General features: G+C 54.0%; 1 protein-coding gene across 2 annotated transcripts in view; it reads left to right on the forward strand.

The window, feature by feature from the left end:
• Positions 1-12718, forward strand: part of SFXN5 (sideroflexin 5) — an 83785-nt gene extending 71067 nt beyond the window's left edge. For both annotated transcript variants that reach the window (XM_082760252.1, XM_082760251.1), the window contains exon 14: positions 12493-12718. In XM_082760252.1, coding sequence (XP_082616378.1) covers positions 12493-12570 — 78 coding nt within the window. In that variant the 3' untranslated portion in view covers positions 12571-12718. The remainder of the gene's footprint in view (positions 1-12492) is intronic.
• Positions 12719-17254: the final 4536 nt, after the last annotated feature.

Here is a 17254-nt window from a genome sequence, read left to right on the forward strand (position 1 = left end):
ATCAGATGCAAGACAGCAGGGGGTCCCCATGAAACCATTTCTCCCTTGGGATTGCATTGCGCAGGGGGAGGGGAGCCGGAGGGATTCTCTGCAGTAATTTTGTCCAACTTGGACGAGAAGCAAAGGAAAGGATTTGCCAGCTGCCACGGGGGAAAAGAAAAAAAAAAATAAAATAAAAAAAAATCTTTGAGAAGTGAGAAGTTCCGTGGGGTTTCTGTGCTTTGGGGTCTGAGGAACCGTTCCCTGAGGGACCGGCAGGCTGGGCGTGCTGCTGGCCAAAGCCCACCACGGGTGGAGGATGCTCTTGGAAGGAAGGAGGTTGATCTTGGAGAAGAAGCCGTGAGGTCCTTAAGGACTGGCAGGAGGCTAGGAGCTCGGCTCTGTGTGTCTGCCAACGACTGCAGAGGATTCAAGCCGTACCCTGCGGCTTCGGTTCCATGCTGCCACGCAGATGATGCTCCATTGTCGCCTTCTGAAGCGTTCAGAAGTTCCTCGGAGGTTTCTCTCCGTGCTCTGTCCATCCCAGTGAAGGAACCAGTGACACAGGCGTGAGTAGCTTCATTTTCCCGGTGAGCTGTACACGTGGAGGTGGTTGTTGGAGCCCGTTGGTGCCCGGTGCAAGTTGCTAGCTTGTCTTTTCAAAGAAATAAGAGCCTACAGGAGTCACAAAGCAGGTTTCTGCTCACAAACCCAGCAGGGTTTACAGGTATACAAGCTACACAGTGACCCGTGGTGGCCAGCCTGGGTTGTCTTGGGTCTGTTTTGGCTTCCCAGCTGATGCTGGGGGTATCATTCCTACAATCTGCTCCCGATGAGCAATAAATCCTCCCTCTTTTTTTGGGGGAAGAGGTCAGCCATACGGCTGGACGCTGGGCTCTGTCAGGGAGGCTGTGCTCTGCTCCCTGTTGGTGTGTGCAGCTGTAGCCCTGCGTGTCCCGTGGTCAGAGACCATTTGCAAGCATTCAGGGAGTCGTGGTGCGTTAGTTCTAGTCTGGGAGCTCTAGTTTATTTTGATTTGTGACTCTTGGGGCTTATCTGAGCTGATTTTTGGCGTTATGAGGCCATAGCCTTAATCTTGCACTGCAGAAGAGCCGTGTCTTTCTGCAGCACGACACGGCCATGCCTCTGCTGAGCAGTGGAAAGCAAAAATCTCTCCAGAATTTGCTTTAATAGTCAGAGACTGGTGTAGATGAAGCAAGGAGTACATCTGTCCTCCTGGGGCAGCCTGCCCTCGCTGTCAGCGTGGGCATGGACCTGAAGTCTGGAGGTGGAAGTGGCCGTCACCAACTCACAAATGATTCCCTGCCTCCAACCAAACCACAACCGTGGCCATGAATCTTCACCAGAGCAGCGTGAAGCACGGTGGGACCCCATACTCAGTTGTGCCTTGTCTCAGCTGGTGCAGAGCTGGGACCTTCACAGCACCACACAAGTCCTCCCCCGTGCATCCCAAGAAGGCGACGTGCGATGTCTGCAACCTGCTGAGCCCCAAAAGCAGCCACTGGCCTGAGGGTGAGCACTAGAAGTGAACTCGAGGCTAAACAGCCAGTTTTTGGGAAAGTTTCGATATCCCTTGGCTTGGAGCAGGAGCACTTTTACCATTTGCTTCTCTGATGTCTGCATCCCTTCTCTGCTCCCCCGAGCCCTCTCCTATTGAGAGTGTGTATTCCCAGCTTAGCCCTCCTCGTGTAATAGCCCTCCGTGGTGTAAATTCCCAAGTCAGAGTGGCAGCAGGGCTTTTGGGGGAGCTCGGGTCACGCAGGCAAGCTGGAAGGACACAGCCTGAAACGTGTCTTAAAGCCTGTTCTCCAGCACGTCTCCCACTGAAGGTGTTCCTAAATGCTTGGAGGCTTCAAGGTTAGTTGGCCTCTCCTCCCAGCCGTGCTTTAGCCGGAGCTGCTGAGCCATCACCCGCGCTTCTACAAACAAACAAACCCAGAGGAGCCCAGATTCCACGACCACGACATCCTTTTCCTGCCCCCTTGCTCCCAACTCCCAGCAAAAAGCCCCAAATTCACAGGATGGTGGCTGAGGTCGTGAGAAACCTCAGGATCCACCTGGTCCAGCACCCTCCTCAGGCAGGGACTCTGAAAAAGGGATGCTGAGGATAAATTCTCATCATTATAACTCCCCATCTCTTCTGTTTGATGCTGCTTTCTTTATTATTTTTTTTCTTTTTAGGGACTGTAGCAGGGGGAGACACGTGGTGTAGTGGTTTCCTTCTACACTTGTCCGGCTGGCTGCACTTCCAGCTGCACACCTGAGCCTTGCTCAGATCAAATCTTCTTCCTCCCTTATCCCTCCCTGCACCTCTCTTTAGCAGGAGGAAGAAGATTTGATCTGAGCAGGGCTGAAACTTTGGGATGAGCACAGGAAGAGGAAGGATCCGGTCTCCAGGCGCATCAGCTCCAGCAGCCCTTTGAACGCCCGTAGGAGACGTTTCAGTGCTGGGATTTACAACATTTACAACCCCTCGGCCTGTTTGCACCTCGTGGTGTAATTATGAGGCTCGGTGACATCCCTCACCTGGGGAAGGTCAGGAGTGAGCAGGGCTCTGATTGATCCCGAGCCGCTGTCTTTGTTCTCCCTTGTCCGAGGGGCTTTGATTTGTGACGGGGCCGATTCCTGGAGCGGCCCTTTTGTTTCCCAGCCAAGCTTTGGAGCTAAAGGTGCTGCAAACCTGTCAGGGGCCAGCCCTAAAACCACGACCTGGACCAGCAGGGCTGGGAGCGAGCTGTTATTTGTGGTCACTGGAGGTGGGCGTGGGAGAAAGGACCCCTTTGTACTGCCCAGGGGCTTCAACGGCACCGTCGGATGGGATCTGGTTTCATGTTTATATCTCTGTCCCTGGGATACAGGTTCAAGTATGTAAACTATCTGTCCTGCAAGCACAGGCTCCTGCAGGTGTGTGGGTGCTAGTGGGCATAAAAAAACATTCCTGACACCATCTCTTTTGAGGAGTCTTCACCTCCTGATGGCTATAAGCCATTAGGAGTCAAAAGAAAGAGCTGACATCCGACAACTCCGGATAAACAGCTAAACATTAACCCTTCAAGTGGCTGGAAAAACACACTTAAAAGGCTCTTTGTGGAAAGAAGCCATTTTTTTTTTTTCCAGGCCTGTTAATTGCTGTCTTTCTTCGGGACACCTTTCAGCAGCACCTACTGTAAACAGAGCAGCTCCTGCGAAGCTCTTCCCTGGGATTCCTGCCCTTGGTGGCAGTCCTAAGAAGCACAAGGCTGAAAATCCTACAAGATCATCCAGTCCAATCTCCCCCTGCTCTCCTCCTGCCTTGTGAAACCCTCTGAGCTCCCACAGGGCTCTGGTTTTGCTCGTTTTCTCCCGTTTCGCTCGTTTTTTCCCTTTCTTTCTGCCAGCCCACCCCAATAATTTGTTCCCTTTCTTGTTCAGCTTCTGTGTTTGGTCCGAGTGGGTTCATCCCCGGCTCTTCCCTGCCTGTTGCCTGCCTTATCCCTGTTCTCAACGTTACCTAAGTGCTTCCTGCGTGCCCTCAGACACTTGTTTTAGCTCCTCTAAAGCTCCGATCACTCCGAGTGAGACATCAAGGATACGAGCGAAGGAAGGCAGCCAGTTGCCCAGACTTGCCTGCTGTAAGCATGCTCGGTTACTGCAGCGAACGAGCTATTAATCACATTTCCCCCGTATATATAATTATCTCTAATTGCTTTTTAAATCATTCGGGTCCAACAGCCTGTTTCTCATTGAGGCTGTTGGTTCTTCGAGGGAAGGAAATGCATCGAAGGCTTTGGGGTCCCGAGGAACTTGCTCAGCTTCTTTGAAGCAGCAAGGCCCTCCCAAAAACCCGCAGCACCCATCGTGGTCCTTCTTAACAGCTAGGGAATCGCAGGGCTTGATGCTCTCACCGAGCAGCAGCAAATGGTGGCAGAAATACTTAGGGACAGTGACGAGAAGGGACCGAATTGCTCCGTGCCATCAAAAGGAAACTCGCTGCATTTATCACTCCCAAAAGCAGGATTTTGTTTCTTCCAGAAGAGGGGAGGCAACTCAAACTCTCTTTAGAAAGACCTTCTGTTCTGGCAAGGCACCGTGACTTGAGCTAGCCCTAAACTCTGCAGTTTTGGGTGTTCTCAGGATTATATTTCGGATGGCTCTTGGGTTCATCAGTTGCCTTGAATGTTCCCCGACAAAGTCTGAGTCCTGTAAGGAGAAACTTCTTCCCTGGGCCAGGCAGAAGTTTATTTTGCTTTATTTGCGTGGACTGAATGCCCTACAGAGTCAGTCTGGGGAGGATGGCCTCTTTTTTGGGGGATTGGCCTCTCCTTACCCCATGGACAGCCGACCCGTGGGCAGAACCCATGCTGCTGCTGTGCTACCAGCCTCTGGGACCCACCTCGGGAGCAGCTCCTGCAGAAATTCGGGTAGAGAGTTCACCTGGTGAGCATTTACCCTACACACGAGGACGCCTTCATCTCCATCAGAAAGAACAAGAGGCATTTTATCTCCTGCGAAGCCCTTTTCTGTGGTTCTTCACTGTAAGGAAGATGCGTCGTGCCTTTGTCTTGGCTTCTCTCTCCGGCTCAGCAAGAACTTTTTTTTGGGGTCTTGCTACTTAAAACTTGATGGTTTCGAAACCTTTGCTCGTTTGTTTTAATACTTGGGGTTTCGGGTGCTGTAAGCAGCACTCTCCTTCCCCAGAAGACCAAAACCCCCAGTTTGGCAGGGACTTGGAGGTGGGGTCATTCAGCGGACTGAAATGCCCCAAATGCCACATTTTCCTTCCTTCCTTTCCGATTACTGTGTTGTTTTTTTAATGCAGAAGCGATGCATATTAGTTTTCTTCCGAGGAGCTGTGACACACTCATTTGCAACTCCGTGCACAGGCAGCTGCGTGCTCGCAGATCCGCGGAGCTGAAGGTAAAAACTCCCCGGGATAAAGGTGCTATCCCATAACCGACTCATAAATCCTGCAAACCATCCCGTTCTGCTTCGGGGCAGGGTCAGTTCTTCCCATTGAAGGCGAGGGCGGTGACATCCTGAGCCTTGTGGCTGTCTCAGAAGCAATTGCACGTCTCCATCCAAGCAGCTGTTGAGCACGAGGAATATTCCTGCTCGGCGCCGCGCAGAAACCTGATGGCACCCGAGGTGCCGCTGACACTTGGCGTTTCGTGCTCTGCTAAAAGCAGTGACGTGTTCAGGGGACGGTGCAGAGGTGTCGGCAGATGTGATAGAGTGTGAAGAGCTTGTGGCACCGGCACCGGCGCTGACATACTTTATACCTAACAGATGTCGTGGCAGGAGACGCGGGGGGACGCGTTGTGACCCCTTCCAGTCGGGGCTGAAAAGAGCCTCTGCAGGCAGCAGGATTTGGCTGCTGGTGGTCACAGCGTCCCCGACAGAAACCAGAGAAGCTTTCTGAAATGGATAGCCCTCAAGAGCCAAGCCAGCACGGCCAAATACTCCAGTTTGCCTCCTCCTTATTGCTTCAAGGAGGGTAAAGAAGAGAGAAAATGAATCCCAAGCGGTTGCCTTCCCCATGGACAGTCAGGAGAGCTTGTGCTAGCTCTGGAGTGGCCACGGGGCCTTTCGTTTCCACCCTGCACATCAGTCTAAGCCTGGTTTGCTGCAGAGCCATGACGCAGCCCTAAAAACACGCTGTGTGCAAACAGGGCTCTGGGTGCAGCCTCTGTACCTCGCGGGGAGCTGCCGGTGCCCACCTGCCAGGCACAGCTCGAGGGGCTCCAGATTTGTATCCGAAAAAAAATAAATAAGCCTTGCAAGTTGCACGGCTTGCCTCATTGTTCCTAACTTTACATAGCTCCATGTGTGAATCCACCTACATGGCACTGACAAGGGTGGTGCAAATCAAATGCACTCCCGAGCTGCTCGTCTGCTTTGTTCAGCTTTGTCTGCTGCTGCCTTGGTTTGACAAAGCCAGCGAGCAAGAGAGGAAAACTTCGGTGGGCAGAGACCAAACCTGCTCAACCCTGAGTGCAATTGAGTTGTACTTACAGTCGTTGAGCTGTATTTACAGGCATTGAGCTGTATTTACAGTCGTTGAGCTGTAATTACAGTTGTGGAGTTGCACTTACAGTTTTTGAGTTTCATTTACAGTCCATGAGTTTTATTTACAGTCGTTGAGCTGTATTTACAGTTATTGAGTTTTATTTGCAGTTGTTGAGCTGTATTTACGGTCGTTGAGCTGTATTGACAATGGTTTAGTTGTAGTTACAGTCACTGAGCCCTATTTGCAGTCATTTACTTGTTTTTACAGCCCGAGGCTACTCCGATGCCTGGGTGGAGGCTGTGCCTGACTTCTTTAGAAGCAGCAGGCTCACACTAACACTGATGGTTACAGAAATACATCATAAAAATTCACCTTTTTCCTAAATAGACGGGTTCAGAGCACCAGAGGCTTGCTCTATTTCAGCTCCCAGCCCTTGTTGGCTTCTCCACCCAAAGCATCTTCTGGTGGGGTCTCCCCTGCTCGGTGCCTCCACGCCAGCAGCCGCGCAGCTCCCTTTGATCCCTGCCTTTTTGGGGGCCCAGCCCTGCCACCCCTGGGTCAGCTTTCATCTGGGATGGGGACGGGGATGGTGCCAAACCCACGGCCGGGCTCCTGCACCAAGGTGGGGCCAGATCCAGACACATTTTGGCCCATGGGGACCCAACTGCTGACCCCAGCTGCATCTGTCCCAGCTCTGCTGCAATTTCCTTGGTATCCCAGCCAGCATCAGGGGTGCAAAGGGAGCCGAATAGCTTGTTTCCGTGCTTTTGAGGAAAACATTTGGACTAGAGCTGATTTTTTTTTTCTTCCCAAAGCTGTGAATGTTTCTGTAAAAGAGGGGAGCCTAAAAGACTCAAGGGAAACAAAAAATGAATTTTCTAATCGACTCCGTTTGATTTGTGTTATTAATTTCAAGGAAAAGCTAACAAAAATGTTTGCTTCAAAATCCTTTTTCCCCTGGATTGTGAGTTAGCCAGCAAACTGAGTCTGGGTTACTGACACAGTTATTTATTGCTGTGCACATCAGTCACGAGTCAGCCGGTGTGTCCAGCTAGGAAGACTTTAAAGTGCTCAGGAAGAGCTTTAGCATCAGTCTTGCAAACAATAAATTTAAGTAAAGGAGAAGGACTTAACAAAGAGGTTATTTAATAATCTTTGAAGGCTTTAATGGGGTCGAAACTTCTGGCAGGGGAGAGCTCCTTGGAGCAGCAGATCAATAAATGCCAAGGTGGAAGGGAGAGTTTGGACAAATGCAAAGCAGGTGGCTGCTGTAACAGGGTGCCGAGGCCTTGAAGCTGGCCTAGAAAACTTCTGAAAAACATCTTCCGTGGTTTTTTTGGGGTGAGATGGATCATTTCCCAAATCTCTCACCTTGGGTTGACCGTAGGTCTGTGGCGTTTCCAAGTGGTGCTCCTTGGCAAACGCCGATTTCCTCAACTTTATCCTTAGAAAGGGGGTCCATGTGGAGTGCTTCATTGTTTGACAGCTGGAAGAAGTTTTGGGAAGAGTTTCTTTTTAAGGAAAACCTTACGGTCCTTAACTTATTCTTTATACATTTTTTTAATTTTGGGAAGCCTTGTAAAACTGAGCACAGGTTCCAGGAGAGATTTGTGATTTTGGTCCTAGCAGCGTTCCTTCAGCTGCTGTCAATTAAAAGAAGAAAAGAAGCTCCAAAATATCCGAAAGAAGAATATTTAGACAATTTTACTGCGGAAACAAAACCTCCAAATCCTAATCAGGCTGTTTTTGACCCCGAGGAAGCACATTAAGGCAGCTCGATGAGGTTCTGTCTCTCGGCTAGGTGGCCGTGCGGCGGTGGTGGCTTGCGGTGAGGTGCCACGAAGGAGCTCGGTGGTTTCACACCGTGGCTGCACTGAGCCACAAGCAGAGGTGTCTGGTGGCCATGGAGCAGCTCCCCTGCCCCAGGAACCCCACAACATTTTTCCCCATGTCTTCAGACAGCTGATGCTGTGCCCCAGGCTCTCTTGGGTGGCCCAGCACCACCAAGCAGCGGCCGCTCGGTGCCTTCATTTACAACATCCTTTGCTTGGCATCACCTCGGCCACTGCCCTGCTGCTTGGTGGAGGACAGAGGGTGGATGGCAGGGTCTGCAGAGCCCCCCTGGCCCCCAACCCACCTCCAGGGCTCCCCGGCAGCCCCACAGAGGCAGCAGGAGACGCGGTGACCAGGCTGCTCATCCCTTCCCCCTCCTCGCGGTGCAGCATCCGTCGGGCCGCATGACCCTCCCCCTACCCAAATTGGCTGCTTTCTTCCTTCTTCTCTCCCCCCTCCCCTCCTCTTTTTGGCTGAGTGATGAGCTGTATGCCAAATCCATCTGCTCCTGTCTCCCCTAGCTGCCTTCCATATCGTCGCAGGATCCCTGGCAGAGCGCCTAGACCTATCTCTCTCCCTGCGCTCGTCGGAGCACATTCCTTTCTACACCTTTTCCCGAGCTGGGATAGAAATGAGTATCAACCCCAAACAAAAAGCATCTGCTTTCTGCCTGCTTCTGCCTCACCGGCCGCGCATGTACGTTACACCCGTGTCAGCAGCGAATGCAAAACACACACAGCCCCCCACCTCGCAGCCCCGCATCCAGCATGGGCTCGAGGGAACTTCGGGCGCCGGGAGCCTGCCTCGCGCTCGCTCCCTCGCCGTCTCCGCAGCACCAGCTGTGACCACCGCACCATTTGTTCCTCCAGCCCACGCCAGCACTCGGAGCCAGTTCTTTATCACCCCAATTAGCCTTGTCTGTGCTGATGAGAGGAGAGAGGCTCCCACTGCAAGGCAGAGACGGGGAGGAAGGCGGGGGGAAGAGGAATCACGCGCGGCGGGCGCCGCGAGAGGCGATTCCCTTCCCGGCGGCTTTGTTCCCCTGGTGGGGATGGGTTGCACCAGGTCAGGGGTGCCACCAAAACACCGTTGCAGCACCTGGGTGATGCTGGTTTATAAACAGTCTTTTGGAGGGGCCTGGAGGTCAGGGGACATCGTTTTTGTTCTTGGTTATCTGCTAGAGGAGCTCCTGGGCGCTGCGATGCTCCACGGCTGGCAGCAGCCCCTTCCTGTGCCACTCTTCTGGTTGCACCTTGGCCATGTCCCCAGCGAGGAGCTCCTTGCTCCTATACAAAGCTTTCAGGAGCCCCTGGTGGATGCAGCAATTCCCCTTCTCCTGCTCTCTCATCATAGCATCTCCCACGCTGGTATCTCAGGATAGCAGCGGTCAATGCTGGTGTTCATGCAGCCGTCAGCCTGAAAGCCCGTTTTTTCCCCCAAACCAGCCCCTTCTCAGCACCCTTCAGCAGTGATGTTTATATACCAGGGTTCCCTGCGTGCTGTTGGTGAACCCATGTCCCTCTTGGACTTGTCTTTTCCTGGCGTCATTGCTGAAGACCCATTTCTCTTGGGGACCTCGGTGCTGTCCTGCCACAGCCAGGAAGGGGATCCATCCCTGGACCCAGCACAAGAAGATCTTCCTCATTAGGAGGAAGAGGAAGGGCACAACTCAAACCCAATCCCACGGTGGGTGCTCGGTTTGGAAGGACATAGTTCCCCCTATGGGATGGGATGGGTCCCATCACGTAATATGGACCTGTTCCTCAGAGCACCCTCTGTGACAGCCCTGCCCTGTTCGAGGGGTTCCCGGCACAGCCACGACCAAGAAGAACCCTGCCAGGGGTTTGAAGCACAGAAACAAGAAACACAGCACAAAAAACTGGGGTCTCCAGATCCGTTGCACGATGCCACGTCCAGGTCTAGGGTGCTGGGCAGCTGGACCAGCAGTCTGCACCAGAACAGGTGAATTTACAGTTTCTATACAAAAATCCTGGTGGATCTAAAGGATTTATCGGGACATGCAAGGTCAACCTCAATATCTGTCACCCACCACCTGAACACATCTCCTTATTCTGTGTTCGATTTCACAGGGTCCGTCCCTCCTGTGCTCGCCTCCTTGGTGGGGATGCTCCAGGGATTTGATATCTTTGCATCTGCCTTAATAAATTCAACCAAAAATGGATCTGTGGTTTGCTCTGATCCAACCAGTCACCCTCCCGTGAATTTATTTCTCATCTTCCCAGGCTTCAGCAAGAGGCTTGGTGCACCCCGTAACACTCACCCCAAAGCCCACGACCGGTTTTATCTCCTTTGGACATCTTTAAAAGGGTCCCCGACCATGTGGACTTCTCCCACCAGGCATCCTTTCCCTTGTCGCTCTGCCCTGACCCCACAACCTGTCCCTGAGCTCCCACCTCGATCCTGCCCTCCTAGGGCCATCCCATCCAGCCCTCAGCGCAGAGCCTGGCTGTGATGGAGGGGCTCTAGAAGGAGGCTGTTCCCCTCCTAGACCCCCAGGAAAAAAAAGTTGAGAAGCCCTACGAGCATTTCTCTCATCTCTCTCCTTCCACCGAGATAGGAAGGAGACTCCTGGCTCCTTCTTAAGAAATCCTTGATGGGTTTTGCCTGAGTTGTGCTCGAAGCTTCCCACCGTGCCTTCCCCAAACATTTGGTTGCAGTACTTTGCTCCCTCCCGCTCGGATGCTCTTCCCCTGGAGTTGCGCTCGCCGCTTTTTTGAGTTGTGTCCCAAGAGAGCATGAACACAACATCCCTCCTCCTCTCCTCGCCACAGCCTCTTGCAAGCACGGAGGTGCCTCTCCTGAACTCCTCTCTCCTCCCCTCGACATCCCCAACTCTCTCTACGAGCTGCACCACGTCCCCAATCCCCACCGACGCCGCCATCCAGCCCCTTGGGTTGGGTCAACCCAACCCAAGCGCGTTGACCGGCGCCGGGTCGTTTTTCCAGCTCCTCTCCACGCCTCCACATCTAGAAGCTTTTCTCTCCCTATCTGGAGGAAGAAAAGGAAAAACAACGGGCAGAAAAGCTGCGTCAGAGCCGGGCAGACCGGAGTTAATCCTCCCTCAAAATGGATCCCCGGGTGCCGGTGCGCGCGCGAGTCGCCTCCCCTCTACCTTTGCCGGGTGCTCTCCCAACACAATGCTTCACTTTGTGGTGCAGCACAGAAAGAAATGGTGAAGTTGCTAATAATGGCACTAAAAGAAAATATGCTACATCTGTTATGGATAGCAGTACAAAATTAGCTGATCACACCTCTGACACCCAAGATGTCTTCACTTAAAATACTCGTTGGCTTACTTTACATAATTTGCTGATTATATTTAAAAGAAATACAATTTTGCAATTACTGTTCTTTCTGGTGTGCTATCTATGCATCATTTTCTTTTTATGTTTATATATTTCTCCTTCATTAGTGCAGTCTGAAGGGTGATTAGATCCCTTCAAACATTTTACAGAGGTTAAACGTTGATTAAGATTTAATTATTACTGTAAATAGCTTGGAATGACATATGGTGCAAAAACCTGACATATGTGCATTTGAATAAATGAAGTGCTATTTCCCATGATGCTCCAGTAGCTGTTTAACAGCTTTGCTGAAGGGTTATGTTGCACCTCATGTTAAGATTGCTTTGATGTTATATTTTGTTGGGTTTTTGCAGCTGAAAGCTAAGAACAGTTTTTCCAGTTTTTAAAAACATTGAATATTTTAAATACCTAAATTGTTTTGCACAAATTTTTGCTAATTTGTCTAACTAGGTTAAACATTTTCAAAAGCATCTCGATTTTAACGTGGGCTCCTCAGCATTGTGTCAGCGGCGGCACCCAGGCGACGGCGAGGATTTCCAAAAGTCTGGTCCCGCGCCCGGCCCCGGCCCGCTCGGGCACGGGGAGCACCCGAATCCCCGGCGGGGACGCGGTGGCTGGGCGAGAGCTCAGCACTGGAAGCTGGAAAGCTTCGTGCAGATCTGGCTGGAGGAAAAAAAAATAAAAAAAACATTAAAAAGAAAAAATAGGCGAGGGCTGGTGCTTTTGCGGAGACAGAAAAAGGAGCAGGGACAAAACAGTTTCTAAATTGTCGGAGCGCTTCCCGGAGACGCCGAGCGTGGTGTCTCGGATGCTCGAGGCGAGTGCCTGCTGGGGGAGCAGCGGTGGTGGGTGTCAGGAGGAAGGGTGCAGGGGCACCACGCCGAGGTTTAGGTGCTGTGTCCCCCCCCGGGGCAGAGCTGGCTGGGATCTGCTGTCCCCTGTCCCCTCCGGGCCACCGGGTGCCGGCTGCAGCGCCGAGGCTGGATCCGCTCCTGCACGGCGCAAGGGATCTGCCTGGGAGAAGGGGAATGGTGCACAGGGATCCCCCGAGGAGCTCTTTAATTATCTGGGGACTGAGGCAGAGAGTGGGCATCGCTTCTTGTGATTCATCTCCATCAACCCAGGGGTGTTTGGAGGCTCAAAGTACAGGACTTCGTGTCCTGAAGGGCGCGGAAAGGCAGAAATGACGCACCAAGTAGTGGCACGCTCTCTCTTTCTCCGTCCTTCACCCACATTTACAACTCGGAGTGACTCCAGAAGGCCGGACTGCGGCCACAAAACCCCTCATATTTGGGACACGGCCCTGCCGGGCACAGCAGCTCTGACCTCTCCTCTTTGTTTCCGCAGATCGAGACGGCCCGGCTGGAGCCGGAGATCGCGATGGCCACCGCCAGCAAGACCGTGGTCTACAACAAGGGGCTGTAAGTGGGAGCTGCTCGGCCTCCCGGCCCAGGAGAGCTGGGGAGGGCCGGGGGAAGCTCGAGATCACGCCTGGGATAAAAACACAGCAAGGAGACGAGACGAGCCTAGAGCTCAGCGCTAGGAAGGCGCTGCCCCTCCCGGAGACCGGGGAGCGAACTAACACCTGGGGAGAACTGACACCTCACACCACTCGGGAAGATTAACACTGAAATCGTTTTAACCTAGCCACAGGAGCAGCAGCGAGCGATCGCATTCAAACACTTTTAGAGAACTAGCTAAGGAATAATCCCTGACCTTTTAGCACTGCATGGAGGGAAGTTTCCGGGACGGTTACCTGGCTGTACCTAACCACACGAGAGTAGGCTTCACCGAGCAAATCCTGTTCCCAATGCGAATTAAACCCCGGCACTGATGCTGCACAGAAGTAACTCCACAGAGCCCAGAGGGTGCATGAGTTTCGAGTGCTTGATAGGGTGTTTGAGAAGTGTCCTGTACCAATTTCGTGGCCGTCCTGCCCCGGTGATTGTGCACGAAAGCAGCGCCGGTGCTGAGCCCTGGGGAGCTTGGTGAGCGCCGGCACCTGCTGCACCCACGGGATTTGGTGTGCCGTGAGGGGTCGAGGGGCTGGAAAGCCAACGTGCCCTGCATGGGAAGGGATTTCCCAGCAAAAATGAGCTTAATTCCTGCTTTTCTTGGCACAGAGGTAACGGATGGGGTTTGTCCCACCTAGTGCAGGCGCTCTGCAGGTAAGGCAGTCGATCCAAGCCACCTGGGTGCAGCTCTGTGAGGGGTTCCTGATGCCACAGCCCCGGGCAGAGGGGCTAACTGCACCCTGCAGGTGTCCGTCCGTCTGTCCATCTCGCTCTCCGGCTGCTCCACGTTGAGCTGCTTCAAGTCAGGTGGGACAAACCCCCAGCAGGGCATCAAATCCCTCTCCTCTGTGCATGGACGTGGCTTCGGGGCTCTTCCTGGGTACGGGAGCCACATCCCACGTGGGTGCCTGATCCCACAGCCCAGCAAAACTCCCCTGGCCACTCTTGGTTGGGTTTGGGGCCGTAATTTGGCTTTCCAGCATCTTTTGCACGAGGGCAAACCCCAAAGCAACTCCCTGAGGGTCAGAGGGGTGGATTTTGGTCACGGTCTCCTGGCCCATTGCAGGGACGGAGGCGTGTTGGTGATGGGGGGACCTGGGGAGGGTGGGGAGGGGGTTTGGGGGGAAAACCAAATTGCCACTGACACAGAATGTACGCACAAGGATGTGGTGCAATGTTTGGGGCTGGGAGGGCTCAGCCCCCGTTTGCTGCTCTTGCTGGAGCTGCACCAGGCTGAGCCGGAGCCCGGCTGCCAGCCCAGCTCCCGTTTTGTCCCTGGCACTGGTGGGGACGCAGAGCTCGTGGAGCTCTCTGCATTTCCACCGGGGTAAAGGACAGCTGGAGCTGACCCAGCAGAGTTCTTCCAGTGCACTAGATGAGATGAATGTATGCTCAGCACCAAGCGAGGCCACCCCTGGGGTCCCTACAGGGTTTTTGGGGGGATGCTGGCGCGATGGCACAGCGGCACCGGCAGCGCTGCTGCTCCCCGTGCAAAACCAGCTGCTGAGCAGCACCCTGGGGAGCACTTTCCCCAAACCAAATATTTGGGGAAGCATTTTCTGCCCTCCCGCATCACCCTGCGATCCCGCTGCGGAGGGGTCACCCCAAAAACGGGACCGTGCTGGGTGCGGAGAGGCGCAGAGCGCCCTGGGGTGCTGCGGGATGTGCCCGAAGCGGGGATGGAGCTGGTCTTAAACACACATCGGGGGCTGGCGGCGTAGCTGAGCCCAGAGCTGAGCTCCCCACAAGCCCCCAGGGTGGGTTTTGTGCCCGAGCCATTCTGCTGAGATGCTGCAAAGCTTTTTTATCTGGGGCTTTGGGTTGTTTGTTTGTTTGTTTTTTGAGCGGGGGGGGGTGCGACGGAGCCTTCACTTTGTAGTGGGGTGGTTTCTGAGGGGTGGAGCGAGGAGGGAGCCGCTGATTTGCTTTTTGCACCGTAATTACTGATCAAAGATTTGGTGGCTGTGAACTCCGCTACCTGCCGGGCCTGCAGATGGAGTGAGTAATTTGCAGCGCGCACGGCTAATTACGGAGCCGCGCGGGGAAATAGCCGCGGCCCCGCTCGCTGCACTCCTTTCGGAGAGACACCAGGGGAAAAAAAAAAGCACGAACCGAGCAGGTTTTGCTTAGGAAAGGAGCCGGTTCCTGGTTTGTGAGAGGGGAAGGGGCGCACGGAGGGGTTTTCCCTGGGCACATTTCACCTGCGGAGCGTTTCGGCTCGCCGCGGAGCTCATTAGCGGAGGGCTGATCCCGCGGCGCACAAGGAGGGCTGCGCTGCTTTGGGTTTCCTGCTCCCCCCTGCTCTGCGAGTCAGGAGGGCCGGGTTCTGTGCCAGAGGTGTTTGTGGGGTGAGGGCCGTGCTGGGGGGGCTGCAGGCCCCCAAAATTATGTGGGACTTGAGGGCGCCGTGAGTCCGGCTGTGTGCGCACCCGGGAGAGCAGCGGAGCTGGAACCCAACGCGGGGCTCGGGTCTCCCCTCTGCTGCCCTTCCCCGAGTGTCCCCCCCGGGGTTTTCCCCTCACCTGGGGAGCAGGACAAGGTGTGTGGATGAGGAGCACGTTTGGGGAGCAGCAGAGAGGCAGCGTCCCCCCAGCACAAGGGCACCGGGACACGAAAACAGCGGGGCCGTTCGGCACTGCCCGGCCCCTGGCCACGCACCGGACCCCAAATCCCCAAATCCCCAAATCCCCAAATCCAAGGCTGGGATGCTCCGCAGCAGGACCCTCTGGGGCCACACGGGGTGCCCGGTGTCACTTTTGGGAACTGCTGTGCTCGTCCTTGGGGCACCCCACACGGCTCCTGGCAGGGTTGGTGCTTGGGGCTGTGTTTGGGAGGTGGGCTCGGCGTCGTGCTCAGCTCCCGGTGCCGTCTGAGGAGGGGAAAAGCACGGCACTGGGGAAGTGGCAGCACATTAGGACTGTTTATTAGGACAGCAGATCGTGCCAAAAAGGAATACACACAACAGCTAATGATAACATTATGCACACTCACTTAATAGCTAATTAATCTCTCCGACTTTCCTAATGTACAAAAGGAGCCTTCGGTTTGTGAGAACAACCCAACCATTTGCATTTATTATTTCCTATAATTGGGGAAGTGGAAGAAATGGGAAGGAAAAAAAAAAACACAAAAAAAAAAACAACACCCCCCACACACATCAAGTTGTTCACCTCAGCAGATAATAATAATGAGATGATCATCTCCTGTAGTATTTAATTAGAAATGTCGCAGTTAATTGATTTCTTGGATATGTTAATTAAGAAATAATGAGGACCAGGTTGCAGCAAAAGGTGCCAGCGAGGAGTTAAGGTTCCCTCCTGGAAGGGGTGACTGGGGGCTGCTCCCCGAGCCGGATGGGGACAGCCAGGGGACGGCCACGGGGCTCTGGTGCTGGTGCCCTGGAGCCTGCAGTGGGAAATGGGAAATGGAAAATGGGAAATGGCTCGGCCCTGCTCTCCTCCTAGAGCTGTGGTCATCAAACACCAGCTCTGAGCTCTGCCAGCCTCATCGCTTGGGATTTCCCTATCTGGGGACGTGGGGGACGAGCGGCAGCACCCGGCACCGCAGCCACCCCACTAATCGCCCGCGTCCCATGCACGCCCGCTGCCCGAACCTATTTTATTTTTTGGTGCTCCTGGCTGCTTCTCCCCTTTTCTCAGTTTCTCCACTTCCCCTCACTCGCAGCTCCTTTGCTTTTTGATGCCTTGCTGGTTATTTTTGGCTCTCCATCCCCACGTGCGGCGAGGCAAGGGCAGGTGGCCGCGGTGCCGGGGCAGGGGGCCACGCAGCGCCCGCAGCCCTCGGGTGGCACCAGCACCTCGTGCCAGAGCCTCGAAATCAGCTCCTGGCACCGTCGGGTACCCGCAGCCTGGCACCTCCCCGCGTTTTGGGAGCCGTCCCCTTTGCCCTTGGGGTTTTTTTTTTGTCGGTGGGGCTGCCTCGTGTCGGCTCCTCCGCCCCGCAGCCCGCGGGCATCGCCGCCCGGCCACGTCTTCCAGCCGCTGCCGCGCGCACCCGGCCCCCGGGGGGGGGGGCCTCTTTTTAACCTTCTCGATGGATTTCTCGACCGCCACACTTTATGTTAACACTTCTCCGTGTCTGGAATTAAAAATCTTTAAAGACCTCGCCGCCTCTCCCGGGTGTCCTTGCTGCGTGGGGGCCAGGCGGGGAGGAACGGAGGGGGCTGCGGGACCCGTGGGGCTGTGCCACCAGGTGCAGGCCTTCAAACTCCTTGAAAACACGAGAAACACCCCAAATTCTCATCATTTTGCTTGGCTGGGGGGGCTGCTCCAAGGACGGGGCTTTTCCCTGCAGGTGGGGAGAGGGCTGTCCCATCCCAAAGAGCAGCAATTTTTATCCTATATATATGTGTGTGTGTATATATGATATTTGTATATAGCAAATAATTTTTATATGGACTTGTATATATCATATATACACAGATTTGTATATATATAATATATAATGCTTATATTTGCCTATTATATATAGAAAATTATTTAAAACATCCATCCCCCAGACCCCAGGAGGGTGCCCAACCCTTATCCCTCACCCCAAATCCTGCTGTGCTGGGGGTCCACGAGTGCCCGGAGCTG

This window comes from Aythya marila (assembly GCF_965140915.1).
Source record: "Aythya marila genome assembly, chromosome: 4".
In the NCBI taxonomy this organism is placed as follows: domain Eukaryota; kingdom Metazoa; phylum Chordata; class Aves; order Anseriformes; family Anatidae; genus Aythya; species Aythya marila.